The 15600-nt window shown below is 39.7% G+C and overlaps 1 protein-coding gene across 1 annotated transcript; it reads left to right on the top strand.

Moving 5' to 3' along the window:
* Positions 1 to 6442: 6442 nt before the first annotated feature.
* LOC146973123 (sterile alpha motif domain-containing protein 3-like) lies at positions 6443 to 10283 on the top strand. Its single transcript, XM_085801027.1, has 4 exons — positions 6443 to 7413; positions 7886 to 8047; positions 8138 to 8233; positions 9344 to 10283. Exons 1-4 carry the CDS (start codon positions 6451 to 6453, stop codon positions 9650 to 9652), a joined length of 1530 nt encoding a protein of 509 aa, XP_085657153.1. The 5' UTR covers positions 6443 to 6450; the 3' UTR covers positions 9653 to 10283.
* The last annotated feature ends 5317 nt before the right edge of the window (positions 10284 to 15600 follow it).

Here is a 15600-nt window from a genome sequence, read left to right as displayed (position 1 = left end):
TACATTAGTAATGGTTCAAAAATGTTTTCAAACTGTCAGTTTTAAGTAAATCTGAGTAGACTTCAGACTTTCAATTTCTTCATACTGATCTTCAACAATTCAAGTAATTTCAAACCATTTCATACTCTTCATATATTTCATCTCTTCAAGATTTCTTCAGCAGTTTCTTAACTTAATTCAGCATAGTTTCAACAATCTATTCAGCTCATTCAGCTTCCAGCTTTCAGCATTCACCCGTATTTCCTTCAGGAAATGCATTCTCTAGTTATTATTATTATTATTATTATTATTCTGTACACTTCTTCCGTTTTTCGGTCTTTAACTACTTCTTCATACTTTCTACTATTCAAACAATTCATATATCAAAACGTGCAGCTTCTTCAGGAGATCATTGGATCCATTCAACTTTTTCATTATCATTCATACTTTTCAAAATATTCAAACTTTATTGAAAATTTTTTCCCATAGGAATACATTGAAACTGTCTTCAAACTCTTAAAATCTTCTCCTTCTTTGAACTTCAACTGCTTCAACATACTTTCACCTACAGACTTTATTCAACTTTTAAAACGTTCACAAAACTTTCAAGTATTCACGGTACATTCAACTTTTTCATATCTTCTACCATTATTGATCAGTACCCTTCAACTGTTCATGATAATTTTTTGACAAAATTCAAATTTAACATGCAAGTCAATGGCACGGAATTTTCAGAGCTAGAGTGGTGATGACATCAGCTAGAGTGACAGAGGTTCAAAAAATCCTCTGACACTTTGCTCTCTAACCTGTCACCACGGCCACAAATTTCACTCTGGACACATAATTTCCCCCCACTTTGGTAGACAAACTTGTGCTGTGTCTCACAGTGTGCTCGAAAACGCAGAGAGGCTAACAGAATTTAAACTGGGAGCCTCTAAGTGCAGCCAGTTCCCTCTCTTCCTCTCATTCACTCCCATTGTAAAGTAGGAGCAGATTTTCTGAGAAAAGCAGAAATGACCTCCTTATCTTTCCTGCGACTGTGAGAAAAGTTTTTGCCCTACAAACATTTAATGCACATTGGCTCGCTCAGGAAGGTCTCCTTGCCCCGATAGTCATGACCACATTCTGGTAAGAGGTATGGTTCTCTTTTCAGAGGCTGTTGTTCAGAGCTGCACAGAGCTCAAATCTCACTGCTCTGCTCTGTGTGGTGCAGACAGAGAGAGAGAGACACACACACACACACACACACACACACACACACACACACACACACACACACACACACACACACACACACACACACACACACACACACACACACACACACACACACACAGACAGAGAGACACACAACCACAGAGACACACTGGCTTACAGCTCATAATCAGCCTCTAAATGAGTTCATATCTTTGAGGGGAATTTTTAAACATCTCTAATAATTTATTTCTCTTACATTTCAGTTTATTCTTGTAATGGAGATTTCAGGATTTGGAGCTTCTTCATGTCCTGACTTTCCTCTTTAACCCTTTACTTTGAAGGACTTGAACTTTTTCTCATTAATTCCAACAATTCAGACCATTTAAGGACTTTCACATTTTTCATTTATGAATGTATATCTTCACACTCTTTTTTTAAACGTATCTTAAACAATTCTGGCATCATTCAGTCTCTTTCTTTCTTTCTTTCTTTCTTTCTACTCCCTTTCTCTTTCTTTTTACTTCATTCCTTGTTTCCTTGTTTCTACCCCATTTCTATATATACCCCAGTTCTCATAATGGATATTTCAGGATTTGGAGCTTCTTCATGTCCTGACTTTAGACTTTTCCACCTTCAATCCTTACATTTTACTTTGAAGGACTTGGACTTTTTCCTCATTAATTCCAACAATTCAGGCCATTTCTCAACCATGTAAGGAGTTTCATATTTTTCATTTATAAATTTATATTTTCACACTATTTTTTACACTTAAACAATTCTGGGATTTGCATCCATTCCCTATCATTCAGTCTCTTGCTTACAAGTTATACACTTCAGGTATTGCTTCATTTTTATACATATTTGTTCAACAAATACTTTCAAGCTCTTAATATATTTATTCATTTGAGTAGACCTATTTTTTCCACACCAATCTTCAAAAATTCAAGCAATTTTCCAACATCCTTCTTATAAGTTCTTCTTTTTAATTTTTTTTCTCAACTATTTCAGATTTCAACCATTCAACTGTTAAACTACACTGTAAAACCTAACAGTACATGTTAATAAAAGAAGTAAGTTAACGTAACTCAAACTCTGAAAAAAGTTAGAGTCACTCATTTCCATGAATTAAACTAACTCAAAAATGAAATGTTGATGTAACAACTCAGTTGATTTGGGTGCACTTAAAGTTTTGGAGCATTTAAGTGTTGGTGATGTAATTAAATTTCATTCCACTAACTCATTTTCTATAAGTTGTGTTTATATTATTATTAAAAAAAAATTAAGACCGGGCTGCCATTTAGCATAATTCATACTGTTGTTGTCATTTTGGTTCAGAAATCAGTTTATAGTCAAAAAAAAAAATTAAGCTCTCATAAATCTGTCAAGCTATTATATTTTTGTCAAAAAAAAAAAAAATATATATATATATATATATATATTTAAGTTCAATATTTTTTTTTTAAATGGCAAAAAATCCAAAAGAATGGCTTACCGGGCAGCCATAGATCTATGCCGGGCAGCTAGTTGGAGTTTTTTCAGCTCTAGTTTTTTCACTGGTTCAGACCAGGTTCAGACAGAGTTCAGACAGAGTGGCACCAACGCCTCTCCGCCACCTGTGCAGACGGGGCTTTTTTTTTTTTTTTTCCTGTGCTGCAGACGGAGCGGGAGCTTCTTCTGATATTTTCTTTTCCTACTATGGTCACGCCAAGACCCGCCTTACTCCGCCTCTGATTGGCTGCCTCTGCAAGGCTAAGCCTATACCTGCATCTTGAGCGGGAGGCAGGAGGACTACGTCGCTACGTCGCTCACGAAGCATGATGGGATATCTGTAACCTGCCGCCATGAGCACATGTGTCTCTCCTCCTGACGAACAGACGAAGTGACGTTGTTGTGTCATTTTCTTGGTGGTTTTGTACGGGTTTTCCTTTCTTTCTTCGGCGAGCTGTTTTTTTTTATCGGACTTCTTGGATTGAAAAAGCAGAACGTGCGCGCTGGAGTGAGGGTAAGTTAACGTTAGCTTACACTTTTCAAATGTTACGCATTAACGGTTAACTAGCTAGCACGCAGCCTGGTTCGAAAAATAACCGTCGTGCTTTTTATTTGTTGCAGTTAAATTCGGCTGCTGAGTCTGTGTATATCTGTTCAAGTGCTTGCAAATACAACCTAGATGTTAGTTTTCAGGCTTCCTGTGTAGCTACCGTGAACTTAATTTTAAGCGGGAGCCTCGACTCCATTTGGGGCTTTCCATAACGTCTCTGCTCTGCTGGCTGATAACCGTTAAGTCAATTAAAAAAAAAAAAAAAGTCAACTCATTTGGTCTGTGAGAAAAGTACATTTCTGCAGTGGACAGAAAAACTTGTTTACCGAGCAGACTTGTAGAAAGACGTAATTGTTGATGAAAATATGTGGAAATGTAAATTATGTGAGTTTTCTAGTTGCTTGAAAATACAGTTATTGAGACATTACAGGCTCTACCATGGCCAGTATTCTACGGTTTCCCCTTTGCCTTGCCTGTATACCAGTTGCATGTGTACATTTACTACTTTTAATTCACTGAAGGTTCATTTGTCCAGAAATCATTCCGCTAGAAGAGTAGTAGGTGGTGACGGTCATGATTTGATGTTTGACCGGGCATTTCATTGCCCTGTTTGTGAATTTAAACAGCCATTTGTTGAGAGGGAAATGTACAATCATCTAAGGGGACATTTAAGAAAGAAGGAAATGGTGCCATGTCCATTTACGGCCTGTACGTTTAAAACAAATGTTTACTCCACATACAATGCACACAAATGCAGAGAACATCAGAATGCATCAGACTATGATGTAGCAGTTGTAGTGCAAAACGTTCCAGATGTTTCCCAGGAAAGTGACATTGAACATGACTCCGTGGAGCTATCACATGAGGATGAATCTGCCCCAGTAGCAGGCACTAGCACTGAGGGATTAGCAGAGCAGTTACAGTACAATCTGGCTGCTTTCTTTCTGAAAATGCAAACTATTCTCCATGTATCACAGAGGGCAATACAGGAAATTATTGAACACATTGATCAGTTGTTTTCACTGTCTGAACCTGTTGTCAGAAAATCTGTTATCAATATATTGAAAAAACATGACTGTTCTTTCACTGACACACTTGTAAGTGAGATTGTCCAGGCGGTTTCAGAGAGTAATGTTTTGCATAAATCTGTTACCTCTGAGGGACCACTCTCAACAGCTAAGAGGAGAAAATCCTATTTTGAGGAGAAGTTTCCATATGTTAAGCCTGTGGAATACCTAATTGAGTCATCACAACGCACCTACATGTATGTGCCTATTCTCACATCTTTACAACAGTTGTTGCAAAAACCTGATGTACTTGAGAAAGTCAAAGAAACAACATCACATATGCCTGGACAGTATTTTTCATATCGCGATGGCTCCCACTATCAGGAAAATTTGCTTCTTTCAGATGAGGGTGATAAATTATCAATAATTCTTTATGTTGATGATTTTGAAATTGCAAATCCCCTAGGGACATCGAGAAAAATTCACAAAGTATGTGGAGTGTACTGGACATTAGCTAACATACCAGTTAAGTATCGCTCAGTCCTCCATTCTACTCAGTTGGCCCTTTTATGCAACGCAAATGATGTACGACAGTTTGGATATGAGAAGGTTTTTGCACCTCTCTTGGCTGATCTAAAAACACTTGAAGAAGTGGGTGTCTACATTGAAACATTTGGTGACTGTCTCAAAGGCACAGTCTACTCTGTTGTGGCTGATAACCTCGCAGCCCATGGGCTCGCTGGTTTCAGTGAGAGTTTCAGGGCTACATATTTCTGCAGATTCTGCCTTGCCACCCAGACAGAAATGCAGAAATCAGATGCAGTGACCGGTGGTTTTGAAAGGAGAAAAAAAGATTCCCATGATACCCTGGTTCAAGAAATACAGACAAATGAAACTGTGGAGAATTATGGTGTAAAACGGAGTTGTGTTCTCTCTGATCATCTCTCCTATTTCCATCCCATTACAGGATTTCCGCCGGATGTCCTCCATGACCTGTTTGAGGGAGTGGTCCCTGTGGAGCTGGCACACTGTTTGAAAGGTTTGATAGCAAAAAAATATTTCACGTTGGAGGAGCTGAATAAAGCAATCCTGTGTTTTCCCTACCAGCATTCTGACAAGGTTGACCGCCCTCACCCAGTTCCTCAAACTTTTTCTAGTCGAGGAACAATTGGTGGGAATGGGCATGAAAACCACACTCTTCTTAGACTGCTACCTGTTTTCATTGGCTCCAGAGTGCCCGAGGGGGACAAAATGTGGGAGATCCTAATGGAATTGAAGGATATAGTTGAGCTTGCTGTTTCTCATAGTTTCACAGATAATACCATTCAGTACATGGCCAGCAAGATTTTAGATCACAGGCAACTCCTTCAGGAAGTCTTCCCCAACTTAAGACTGCGACCAAAGCATCACTATCTCGAACATTATCCGTCTCTCATCAAGTGCTTTGGTCCTCTCGTGCATCTCTGGACAATGAGATTTGAAGGGAAGCACAAGGTTTTTAAGAAGATTGTTCGTGACACTCACAACTACAAAAATGTATTGAAAACATTGGCAGAGAGACACCAAAACATGATGGCATTCTATCTGTCATCACAAAGATTTTTCAAGCCACCAGTACAGACTTCAAACATGGAGTCTGTCTTTATTGAAACATTGCCTATTGATACACATCCAGTAGTGTCAAGCATCACAGACAGCAGCACTGTATATGGCACAAAACAGGCAACCATTCAAGGCACAACTTTTGTGGTAGGCATGTTTGTATGTACTGGGACACGTGCTGCCTTGCCCGAGTTTAAAGAGATCAGAAACATATTGCTCATTGGAAGTAATATCTTTTTTCTGTTAAAAGACTATGAGACCTGGTATCTTGAGCATTTGCGGTCATATGAGCTAACAGAACATACAAGCAAGAGCCATTCTGTGAAATCTCTGAGTCAACTAACTGACCAAATGCCACAGATTGCCTACAAAGTTTCAGGCAGGCTCATTCTGACAACTAAACATTTCATTTCAGTGTCTGAATAAAGGATTGTTTAGTAAGCATCCTAATGTCTGAAAACTATTAGCTGGACTACATTTGTGTTAACCTGCTGCACACCAATACAAAATAAAAATGTACAAGTGAATATATTGATATGTGTTTAGCAGGAAAGGAGAGCATTGACGTCTTTTTTTTTTTTTGTCTTTCTCTTTTTGTATGTTTCAGGCTTCTCCAACACAGCGACAATGGCAACTGATGTCCTCAAATTAAGAGTCATCCTTGATGACGTCAATGCAGAGAGGGTCATTCTGCCCTCTCGTCCTGAAACTGTACAAGCCCTCATATCCGAAATTAAAGATAAGTTCAATCTGACATATGACTTCCGCCTTCAATATGAAGACCCTGAGTTTAACAATGCTCTCAACAACTTAGTGAACATGGAAGACCTAACAGCTAAGGCAACCATTAAGATAGTTAGAGTTATTGAGTCAGATCTCAGTTCCACGAGCACAGATGACACTGTGTTATTATCAGACAACACAGACTCACCAGAACGGTTGTGTCGATGGCCAGCCATCTTTGTCGTTCCGACGTTCTCATACGAGGTGGAGTATATGTTAAGAGAGAGCAACTCTGCCCTGGGAGAGGGAAAAACTGTCAGGTTGACCAGGGATCAAAAGCATAACATATTAGATGTTATGGCTGCTGAAATATATAAGCACAAAGCATATCCAAGTACCAAACAGATTGGCTTGGCCGCAGAGGCTCTTGTGAGCAAGCACCCTTGTCTTAAAGAAAATGGATCCAAAAAAGGATATGAGGGCTGGCAGAACAGTTTGCGCTTCAAGATGGGCAACTACAGGACCAAACTTACCAAGGCTGGCATTAAGGATGTGGCTGTTAATGCGGGAAAGCGTAGCAGGACCAATCCAGAGGGTGCAGCATCCAGGGCCAGCATCAAAAGACCCAGAAGAGGGGAAATTAATTTCCTTCCAAACTATCCTCATGGTGAAACGAGGCAGACACTCGAGATGAAGAGGCTTGCAATGGTCGAGCAGTTCAAGAGGACATCGATGGAAAGAGACATGATATCCATCCATCAACATATGCAACGTACCTTTGCACTCAGACGTGAAGAAATTGTGGATTTAGCTCCTCCAGTTGTTGAATTGAAGGACAGATGGCCTGCACTCTTTTGTGAAGCCCAGGTGAGTAAAAACTACAAATAATTCTTTAAAATACTGTATGCATCCCTTGTGGCTGGTGCTGTACTCCACACTGTCTACAATGTTCAAAAAGCTCTATGCATAATAATAATAAAAAAAAACAGAAAAAAAATACTGTATGCATGTATCACCAAAGTCATCATTAATTTTGAGTACGGTAGTTTTATTTGGTATGTCTGTTATGTCTGAAAAGCCCACTTTTACAATATCACATTACTTAAGTTTTTTTTTTTTCCTTGTCTGTACACAACATCTATTGCACATCTGCCTGTCGTGAGTGAAGGATCCCTCCTCTGTCTCACCCTGAGGTTTCTCCTGTTTTTTCTTGGGAGTTTTTCCTCAGTCATTGTTTTTCCTCAGTCGATGGGTTAAAGGGCAGATGATGAGAGAGAGACAAACTGTTTTTAAATGAGCTAATAAACTTTCCTTTCCTTGTCCTTTTTTTCCCATGCAGCTCTACAGTGAATTCCACAGGATCACAAATCTGAATCTGCCATCTACATTCTATGCTTCACTCGACAAGTACACACCTCAGCTGCTACGGCTCTACAAAAAGAGGAAGACTGGCCCTTTTGGACAGAATCTGGAAGCGATTATGATGGCATTTGAGGAACAGGTAATCTTTTATTTTTATTTCATGCATTACATTATTGAATGTGAACAGTGAACACTAACATCCCTTGCATACGCTGTCTTTGTGCAACAGGACAAAAATGATATCTGTGCAGCTCGAACAGCAGCCCTGGCCGGACTACCACACTACTTGAAGGAAGATTCATCAGAAGTCTTCAGAACATGCAAGGTACTTGTGGGTTCTGCTTCTCAATGCAATTAACATCTGAGCATGTGAGGATCACTTTCCTTTTTTAACATGTGGTTCAAATTAGGTCTCATCATGCACATTAAGATTAATTTAACAGATTATCTGCTTCCATATCTGGAAAAGAATATTAGCAACTGCTAGTTTCACTTTCTTGGTGCTAAATTCTGATTTATTGCTCAGATTATTTCTTTATATATCAAAATGTGAACATTATATTTTTTAACCCTCATACCTGGGGAAAGATGACATTTTGGTTCAGATTGGCATCTAAAGGGTTAAAAAAAAATGTAGTAATTGAAAACGGGGTAGTTTTGAGTAGAACTGAAGTGGGAAAAAATATTTATGAATAAAAAAAATTAAAAAAAATATTAATGTATGCTATTTTTAGGTTGTTTTATAAGTGGACAAAAATGTCCACTTTACTAATTTTTGACTATTATTTTGATTAACAATGAAAAAAAAGAAAATGTGCCCCCTTGTGGACATAAATGTTCACATCAGGTATAAGGGTTAATAAAATATCAATATCTGATTCCAGAAGAGACAGACTCTTCCCTCATGATGGTAGTAAATAAGTACTCTTAGTTTAGCACAAGTACTCTTAGTTTAGCACAATGTAACTTAATGTACATTAGGTATGTGAAAAGGACACTCATTTTAGTTTTAAGAGGAAAGATTGGATCCGGACGAGGTTTTGAAAACAGAAGAAACTATATTTATTGACAGTATCAGTAATATGTAAATCCACAAAAAGAAAACCACAGTGCCTCCTGGGTCTCTTTTTGTATAGACAAGTGAATAATCGAACCTTGGATTTAGCTCAGTAACTTTAAATGGTAATACAGCCAATGTCCATTGACCCGGGTAGTATGACTTTCTTTAGTTTATCTGACTGAAGAGATGGTTTGTCCTCCATCAGATGAACAGTGGATGTCTTGCCCTCCATTTGGAGGCCTACATCCTGCTCCTTGGGCTGCTGATTCAGGCCATCTTCAGAATCCATAATGTTATGGGTGTTTATCATCAGACTTTAATAAGCTTGATTTGTAAAATTATACTTAGATGTTCCTTTCTCCTCTTTTTTTTTAGGATGACTCGGAAGCCGCCCAGGAGGGAACAGTGGCTCTGGTGGCAGTGGTGAATGAGGAGGAGGTGCTTCAAGTTCCCTTCGAAACCCAGCATGTGTCCATTGTTCTTGAAGATATGGTTGTCATGTCACATAGATCATGGACCGATTCGCTGGTGATTTTGTTTGCATTGGTGTATGCACTGCATTTGAAGTACCCGGAAAAGCTCAGTGGCTTCTTTGAGTTCATTCAGGTTATCCTCCTTGACCTGGATGATGGGAGGAAGCAGCTTAGACCTAAACTACAGGCCTTAAAAAATGAGCTGGAGTAAAGTTCTAAAGTAAACTTGTTGTCAGCAGTTTCTAAACAAAATACCATGTGGCTGGCCAGTTGATTTATTGAAACAAGTGTTTAGTGTAGTTATGGTTAATCATTTTACTGTGCATATTGTGTCACCAGTTCTATTGAAAACATTGGCGAGAGACACCAAAACATGATGGCATTCTATCTGTCTTTTTCAAGCCACCAGTACAGACTTCAAACATGCAGTCTGTCTTTATTGAAACATTGCCTATTGATACACATCCAGTAGTGTCAAGCATCACAGACAGCAGCAGTGTATATGGCACAAAACAGGCAACCATTCAAGGCACAACTTTTGTGGTAGGCATGTTTGTATGTTCATTTTATTTTTTATTTGTTTATATTAATTGTACTTGGACACGTGCTGCCTTGCCTGAGTTTAAAGAGATCAGAAACATATTGCTCATTGGAAGTGATATCTTTTTTCTGTTAAAAGACTATGTATCCGGAAAAGCTCAGTGGCTTCTTTGAGTTCATTCAGGTAATAGGAAGCAGCTTAGACCTAAACTACAGGCCTTAAAGGGATAGTTCAACATTTTGGCAAATTGGCCCATTGCCATAATCGCTATAGTCATAGCAGTAGGTTCATTACCTTTAATTGTAGGTGTAAGCTATTTTCAGTACGGCGGAGCGCAGCAGCTGGCTGCTCAGAGCTACGCTATGGAGGCTAATGGAATTTCTTGGTTTCCCTCATTAAACTCATCAAATTCAACATCCCAAAACTCCACAGCGCTTTTGTAGACAAGTTGTGACCTGCACAACCACCACGCTATGAGATAATGACGGAACGATACGAAACGGAGCCGTTTTCGAGGTAAATACAGGGTAAATACGGAGACTGCTTGCTGAAAAACTGTCCCTGAACGCAACGCGCATCAGCGGTTTTGTATGAATTTACCTCGAAAACGGCTCCGTTTCGTATCGTTCCGTCATCTCATAGTGTGGTGGTTGTGCAGGTCACAACTTGTCTACAAAAGCGCTGTGGAGTTTTGGGATTTTGTATTTGATGAGTTTGATGAGGGAAACCAAGAAATTCCCTTAACCTCCATAGCGTAGCTCTGAGCAGCCTGCTGCTGCGCTCCGCTGTACTAAAAATAGCTTACACCTACAATTAAAGGTAACGAACCTACTGCTGACTATAGCAATTATGGCAATGGGCCAATTTGCCAAAATGTTGAACTATCCCTTTAAAAAATGAGCTGGAGTAAAGTTCTAAAGTAAACTTGCATTTGTTGTCAGCAGTTTCTAAACAAAATACCATGTGGCTGGCCAGTTGATTTATTGAAACAAGTGTTTAGTGTAGTTATGGTTAATCATTTTACTGTGCATGTGTCACCAGTTTCGATACTGTGATTGATCTGTGCCCTATAGAGGCAAGTCTGTTTTTATTGTATTTTGGGTGTTAAGCATTCAACTTAATAAAGCTATTAAGTTACACATTTTGAGTTTGTATTGTGTTAATAGAACTCAAATTATATAAGGCAATCGGTTTCCTCAAATGAACTGAGTTGTCAGAACTAGAATGTTGTAATAAATGTAGTGATAGAAAACAGAGTAGTTTCAACTTGGAGGGTAACATTTACAAAAAAGAGCCATTTAAGTTACTATTATTTAATTCTGATGAATTCAAGTAACACATTTTAAATGAGTTTGTAGAACTGTTACATACAAGTGAAATATACTTATTAGTCTTAAGTTCATTGAACTGAGTAGACTGGTAATTATAACTCAATTTACCCAAGGTACCGTAACAATAAATACTTAAGTTACTAGAACTTAAACAATTAAACTACAGAAAAAATATTTGGTTTAAGTTTGCCAACTTAAATGGTTCAAGGCAATCGGTTTCCTCAAATGGTTTGAGTTCAACTAACTCATCAGGTTTTACAGTGTATAAAGATGCAGGATTTCTACATTTTCCTCAAACTTTTTATTAACATGTTTAACTTTTACCCTTCAGATATGTTGTAGTTATTTTTAGTTATTCTGCCCTTTATCGGATTGTAACTACTTCTATATTATTCTACTTTTACACTTCAGATATTGTTTCATCTATTCACCACTTTATTTTCCCATGATCCATTGCGTCACACCACCCCGGAAGTCGGTTGTTTACGTAGCAACAGCTAGCGGCTAACGTAGCAACCGGACATCCACAATAGAGGCTGACATTTTATCGGGATTCCCGCGGGAGTCAATTTATTTTGAATCACGTGATCGGGACGTGACGGGAAAAAATGTAAACGGGAGTGAACGGGACCGGGAGTCAAAGCGCGACATTCAAAGAAGCACAAGCCAGGATGGTGCGCTCAAAACGGTCCAAAAATTTTAAGTGTGTGGACTGATGCACACTGCACACCCTCAGTGATCACTGTCCTGGCTCCGTAGAGGTGTACCTAAATCAACATACCGGTAGGGAAACGTTGTCGGCCAGTCAGACTGACTCAGAGGAGTCAGCTGATGCGGCGGCGGCGTAATCTCCACCTCGCATTAAACAGCTGATGCACACTGCACACTGCACACCCTCAGTGATCACTGTCCTGGCTCCGTAGAGGTGTAAACCTGTGTAAATCAACATACCGGTAGGCAATTAAACGTTTTCCGCCAGTCAGAGGAGTCAGCTGATGCGGCGGCGGCGTAATCTCCACCTCGCATTAAACAGCTGATGCAGACAAGCAAAAAATAAAGAAAGAAAAAGAGAGAGAGGGAGAGAGAAAGGAAGAGGAGGGCGTTCATTATCACTAATTGAAATAACAAAACAAGACGGTAGATGTGTTGACGCCACATCTACCGTCTTGTTTTGTCTGTCATTCAGCCTGCAGTGCGCTGAGGGAGAGAGAGGGGAGGGGGGATCTATGATGACTGTGTTCATAGAAAAAATCGGGAACAGGACGGGATCGGGAGTGATTTATTCGGGATTTGAACGGGACAGGATTTTTTTTTTACTTTGTCACGGGACCGGGGCGGGATTGAAAAAACACTCCCGTGTCAGCCTCTAATCCACAACTGTTGCGATTGGCTTTATGGTCGTTACAGGCTCCATTCATAAAATCTTTAACTTTCCTTGAGTTGTTTGTGCATCCAACAACAGCACATGTCGTACCGGAGGACATTCTATGAACTTGTAATAATAATAAAAACACTTCTAAGACAGACTGCTAGGCTAGCTCCATTCTGCTTGAAGTGAGACAGAAGTGCGAAACCGACTTGTCGGTGAATTGAGTGTCATGGCGACGCCCAGCGGCGTTCTACGGAAAGTGGTGAATATTAGTAATGGTTCAAAAAGAAAATTCTAACTGTTTTAAATAACAACAAATGCATCCATTCCATATCATTCAGCCTCCTGCTTACAAGTAATTTTCCAAACATTTCTTACAAATTCAACGTCCTTCTTATAAGTTTTACTTTTTAATCTTTTCTCACGTATTTCAGATTTCAACCCTTCTACTCTTACATGCTCGACTTTTAGCCTTCAGATATGATGTAGTTATTCTAACTTATCCTTCCCTTTAAAGGATTGTAACAACTTCTATGTTATTTTACTTTTATTCCTCAGATATTCTTTCATATATTAGTAATGGTTCAACAATGTTTTCAAGCCACCAGTTTTAAACTTCTTTGAGTAGACTCAAGCTTTTCAATTCATTCATACTATTCTTCATTAATTCAAGTAATTAGCACCCATTTCATACATCCTCCATCTTTCATCTTGTACTTTTACTATTCAGATATTGTTTAATCTACATTAGTAATGGTTCAAAAATGTTTTCAAACTGTCAGTTTTAAGTAAATCTGAGTAGACTTCAGACTTTCAATTTCTTCATACTGATCTTCAACAATTCAAGTCATTTCATACCATTTCATACTCTTCATATATTATTTCATCTCTTCAAGATTTCTTCAGCAGTTTCTTAACTTAAAGCTGCCCTGTGGAGCTTTGCTCATTACGAGCCATCAGCCGTGTTTTTTTTCGAGTAGGCTACTGCAACAGTCAGCCTGCGCCGTTCGATGACGTTGAACCCCCCCCTTCCCCCCCTCCCTCCCCGAACGGTAAGTGCAGGTAACCAGGCAACCAGATGACTGGCGAAGTAGGAAGAGAAAAAAAAGTTGTGGTCATTCAGCTTTGGCATTTATTTAGGGGTGTGACCTTATACATGTGTAAACGTTTACACGGAATGAAACTGTAAACGTTTAGTAAAAAAAAAAAAAAAAATCCCTAAACGATATCTAGGCCTACACGCAATTTATTTTCATATTTTTATACATAGGCCTACATTTTGGGGGGGGGCTGGGTGAAAAATAGTCCCGCACACTGTCTTAATTTAGAGAAAACTATGATTTAATAAAAATGATGCTGTGACGCGCTTCCCTCCTCCAAAATGTGTGTAAGTGCGTTTTTTCTTTCCTTTTTTCTTGTCTTTTTTTTTTGCGAGCGAGTGTGATGGCGCCGCCACGCCGGGTCAAACATTGCTTTTCTGGTTGCCAAAAAATATTCTAAGCAAATATAGCCTCCCTAAACACAAACAAATAACCTTAAACGGATTGAAAGGGGTGTCTCGGGACATTAAAGACGGCCGAGGACCGACGAGACGCCTCTGTATTGCTCCTGCCCGGTCTGTCCTCCTCTCATCCGCACTTCAGCACCTGTCCTGGGCTGCACCGTGTCGGCTCGGCTCGGCTCGCTCCTCGTAAATGACTTTACTCCTTTTAAAAGTAGTGTAAACAATTTACTGTTCTGATCACTCATACGCGTGTATAGTTAGGCTATACGTTGCATTATTATTAGTTATAGCTACTTCAAAAGTAAAGGACGTTGGAGCGAGCCAAGCTGTAGCCCAGGACAGGTGCTGAAGTGTGGGAGAGGAGGGAGAGACTGGGCTCCGCGGGGCTCTTGCAACTAGCGGCGGATCAGAGAGGGCGGAGGACCGACATGACAGGGGGTCTTGGTCTCCTGGTACCTGTGCGGGCCAGGACCGCGGAGGTCAGCGAGAGGGGGGGTACGGTGGTCGACTCTGAACGCTCACCGGGCGGATCTCTCCAGTTACGGTGCGGTGCGTGTCGGGGGGGAGGGGGGCGGGACGAATCCGCCGTCGGGTCTCCTCCGCTCCGGTGGCTGCAGTGTCAGTGCTTCCACCGGCTGCATATCAGACTAGACAAAAATAAGATAACATGTTCTTCTTCTCTTCTGTTTACCAGCGCTCTAAACCCTACGTCAAATCCGAACGTTGCGTTGCATGCGTAATTCCCTGTGCGACAGCGCGGGAAAGTCGCTCCTCAGAGGCAATTGCGCTCCTGGGTAAACCAGGGACTGTTGTGTGGTGGAGATGCGTTCAATGATCATCCTAATAAGTCGTTTGGCAGTGGCTGCAATGTAACGGACATTGTTTTATATGTATAAACTCCACAGGCCAGCTTTAATTCAGCTTTAATAGTTTCAACAATCTATTCAGCTCATTCAGCTTCCAGCTTTCAGCATTCACCCGTATTTCCTTCAGGAAATGCATTCTCTAGTTATTATTATTATTCTGTACACTTCTTCCGTTTTTCGGTCTTTAACTACTTCTTCATACTTTCTACTATTCAAACAATTCATATATCAAAACGTGCAGCTTCTTCAGGAGATCATTGGATCCATTCAACTTTTTCATTATCATTCATACTTTTCAAAATATTCAAACTTTATTGAAAATTTTTTCCCATAGGAATACATTGAAACTGTCTTCAAACTCTTAAAATCTTCTCCTTCTTTGAACTTCAACTGCTTCAACATACTTTCACCTACAGACTTCATTCAACTTTTAAAACGTTCACAAAACTTTCAAGTATTCACGGTACATTCAACTTTTTCATATCTTCTACCATTATTGATCAGTACCCTTCAACTGTTCATGATAATTTTTTGACAAAATTCAAATT

This window comes from Trachurus japonicus, chromosome 15, assembly GCF_045865225.1.
Source record: "Trachurus japonicus isolate A0001 chromosome 15, Traja_1.0".
Taxonomy (NCBI): domain Eukaryota; kingdom Metazoa; phylum Chordata; class Actinopteri; order Carangiformes; family Carangidae; genus Trachurus; species Trachurus japonicus.
The sequence above is the reverse complement of the archived record's forward strand: the minus strand, read 5'-3'. Positions and strand labels throughout refer to the sequence as shown.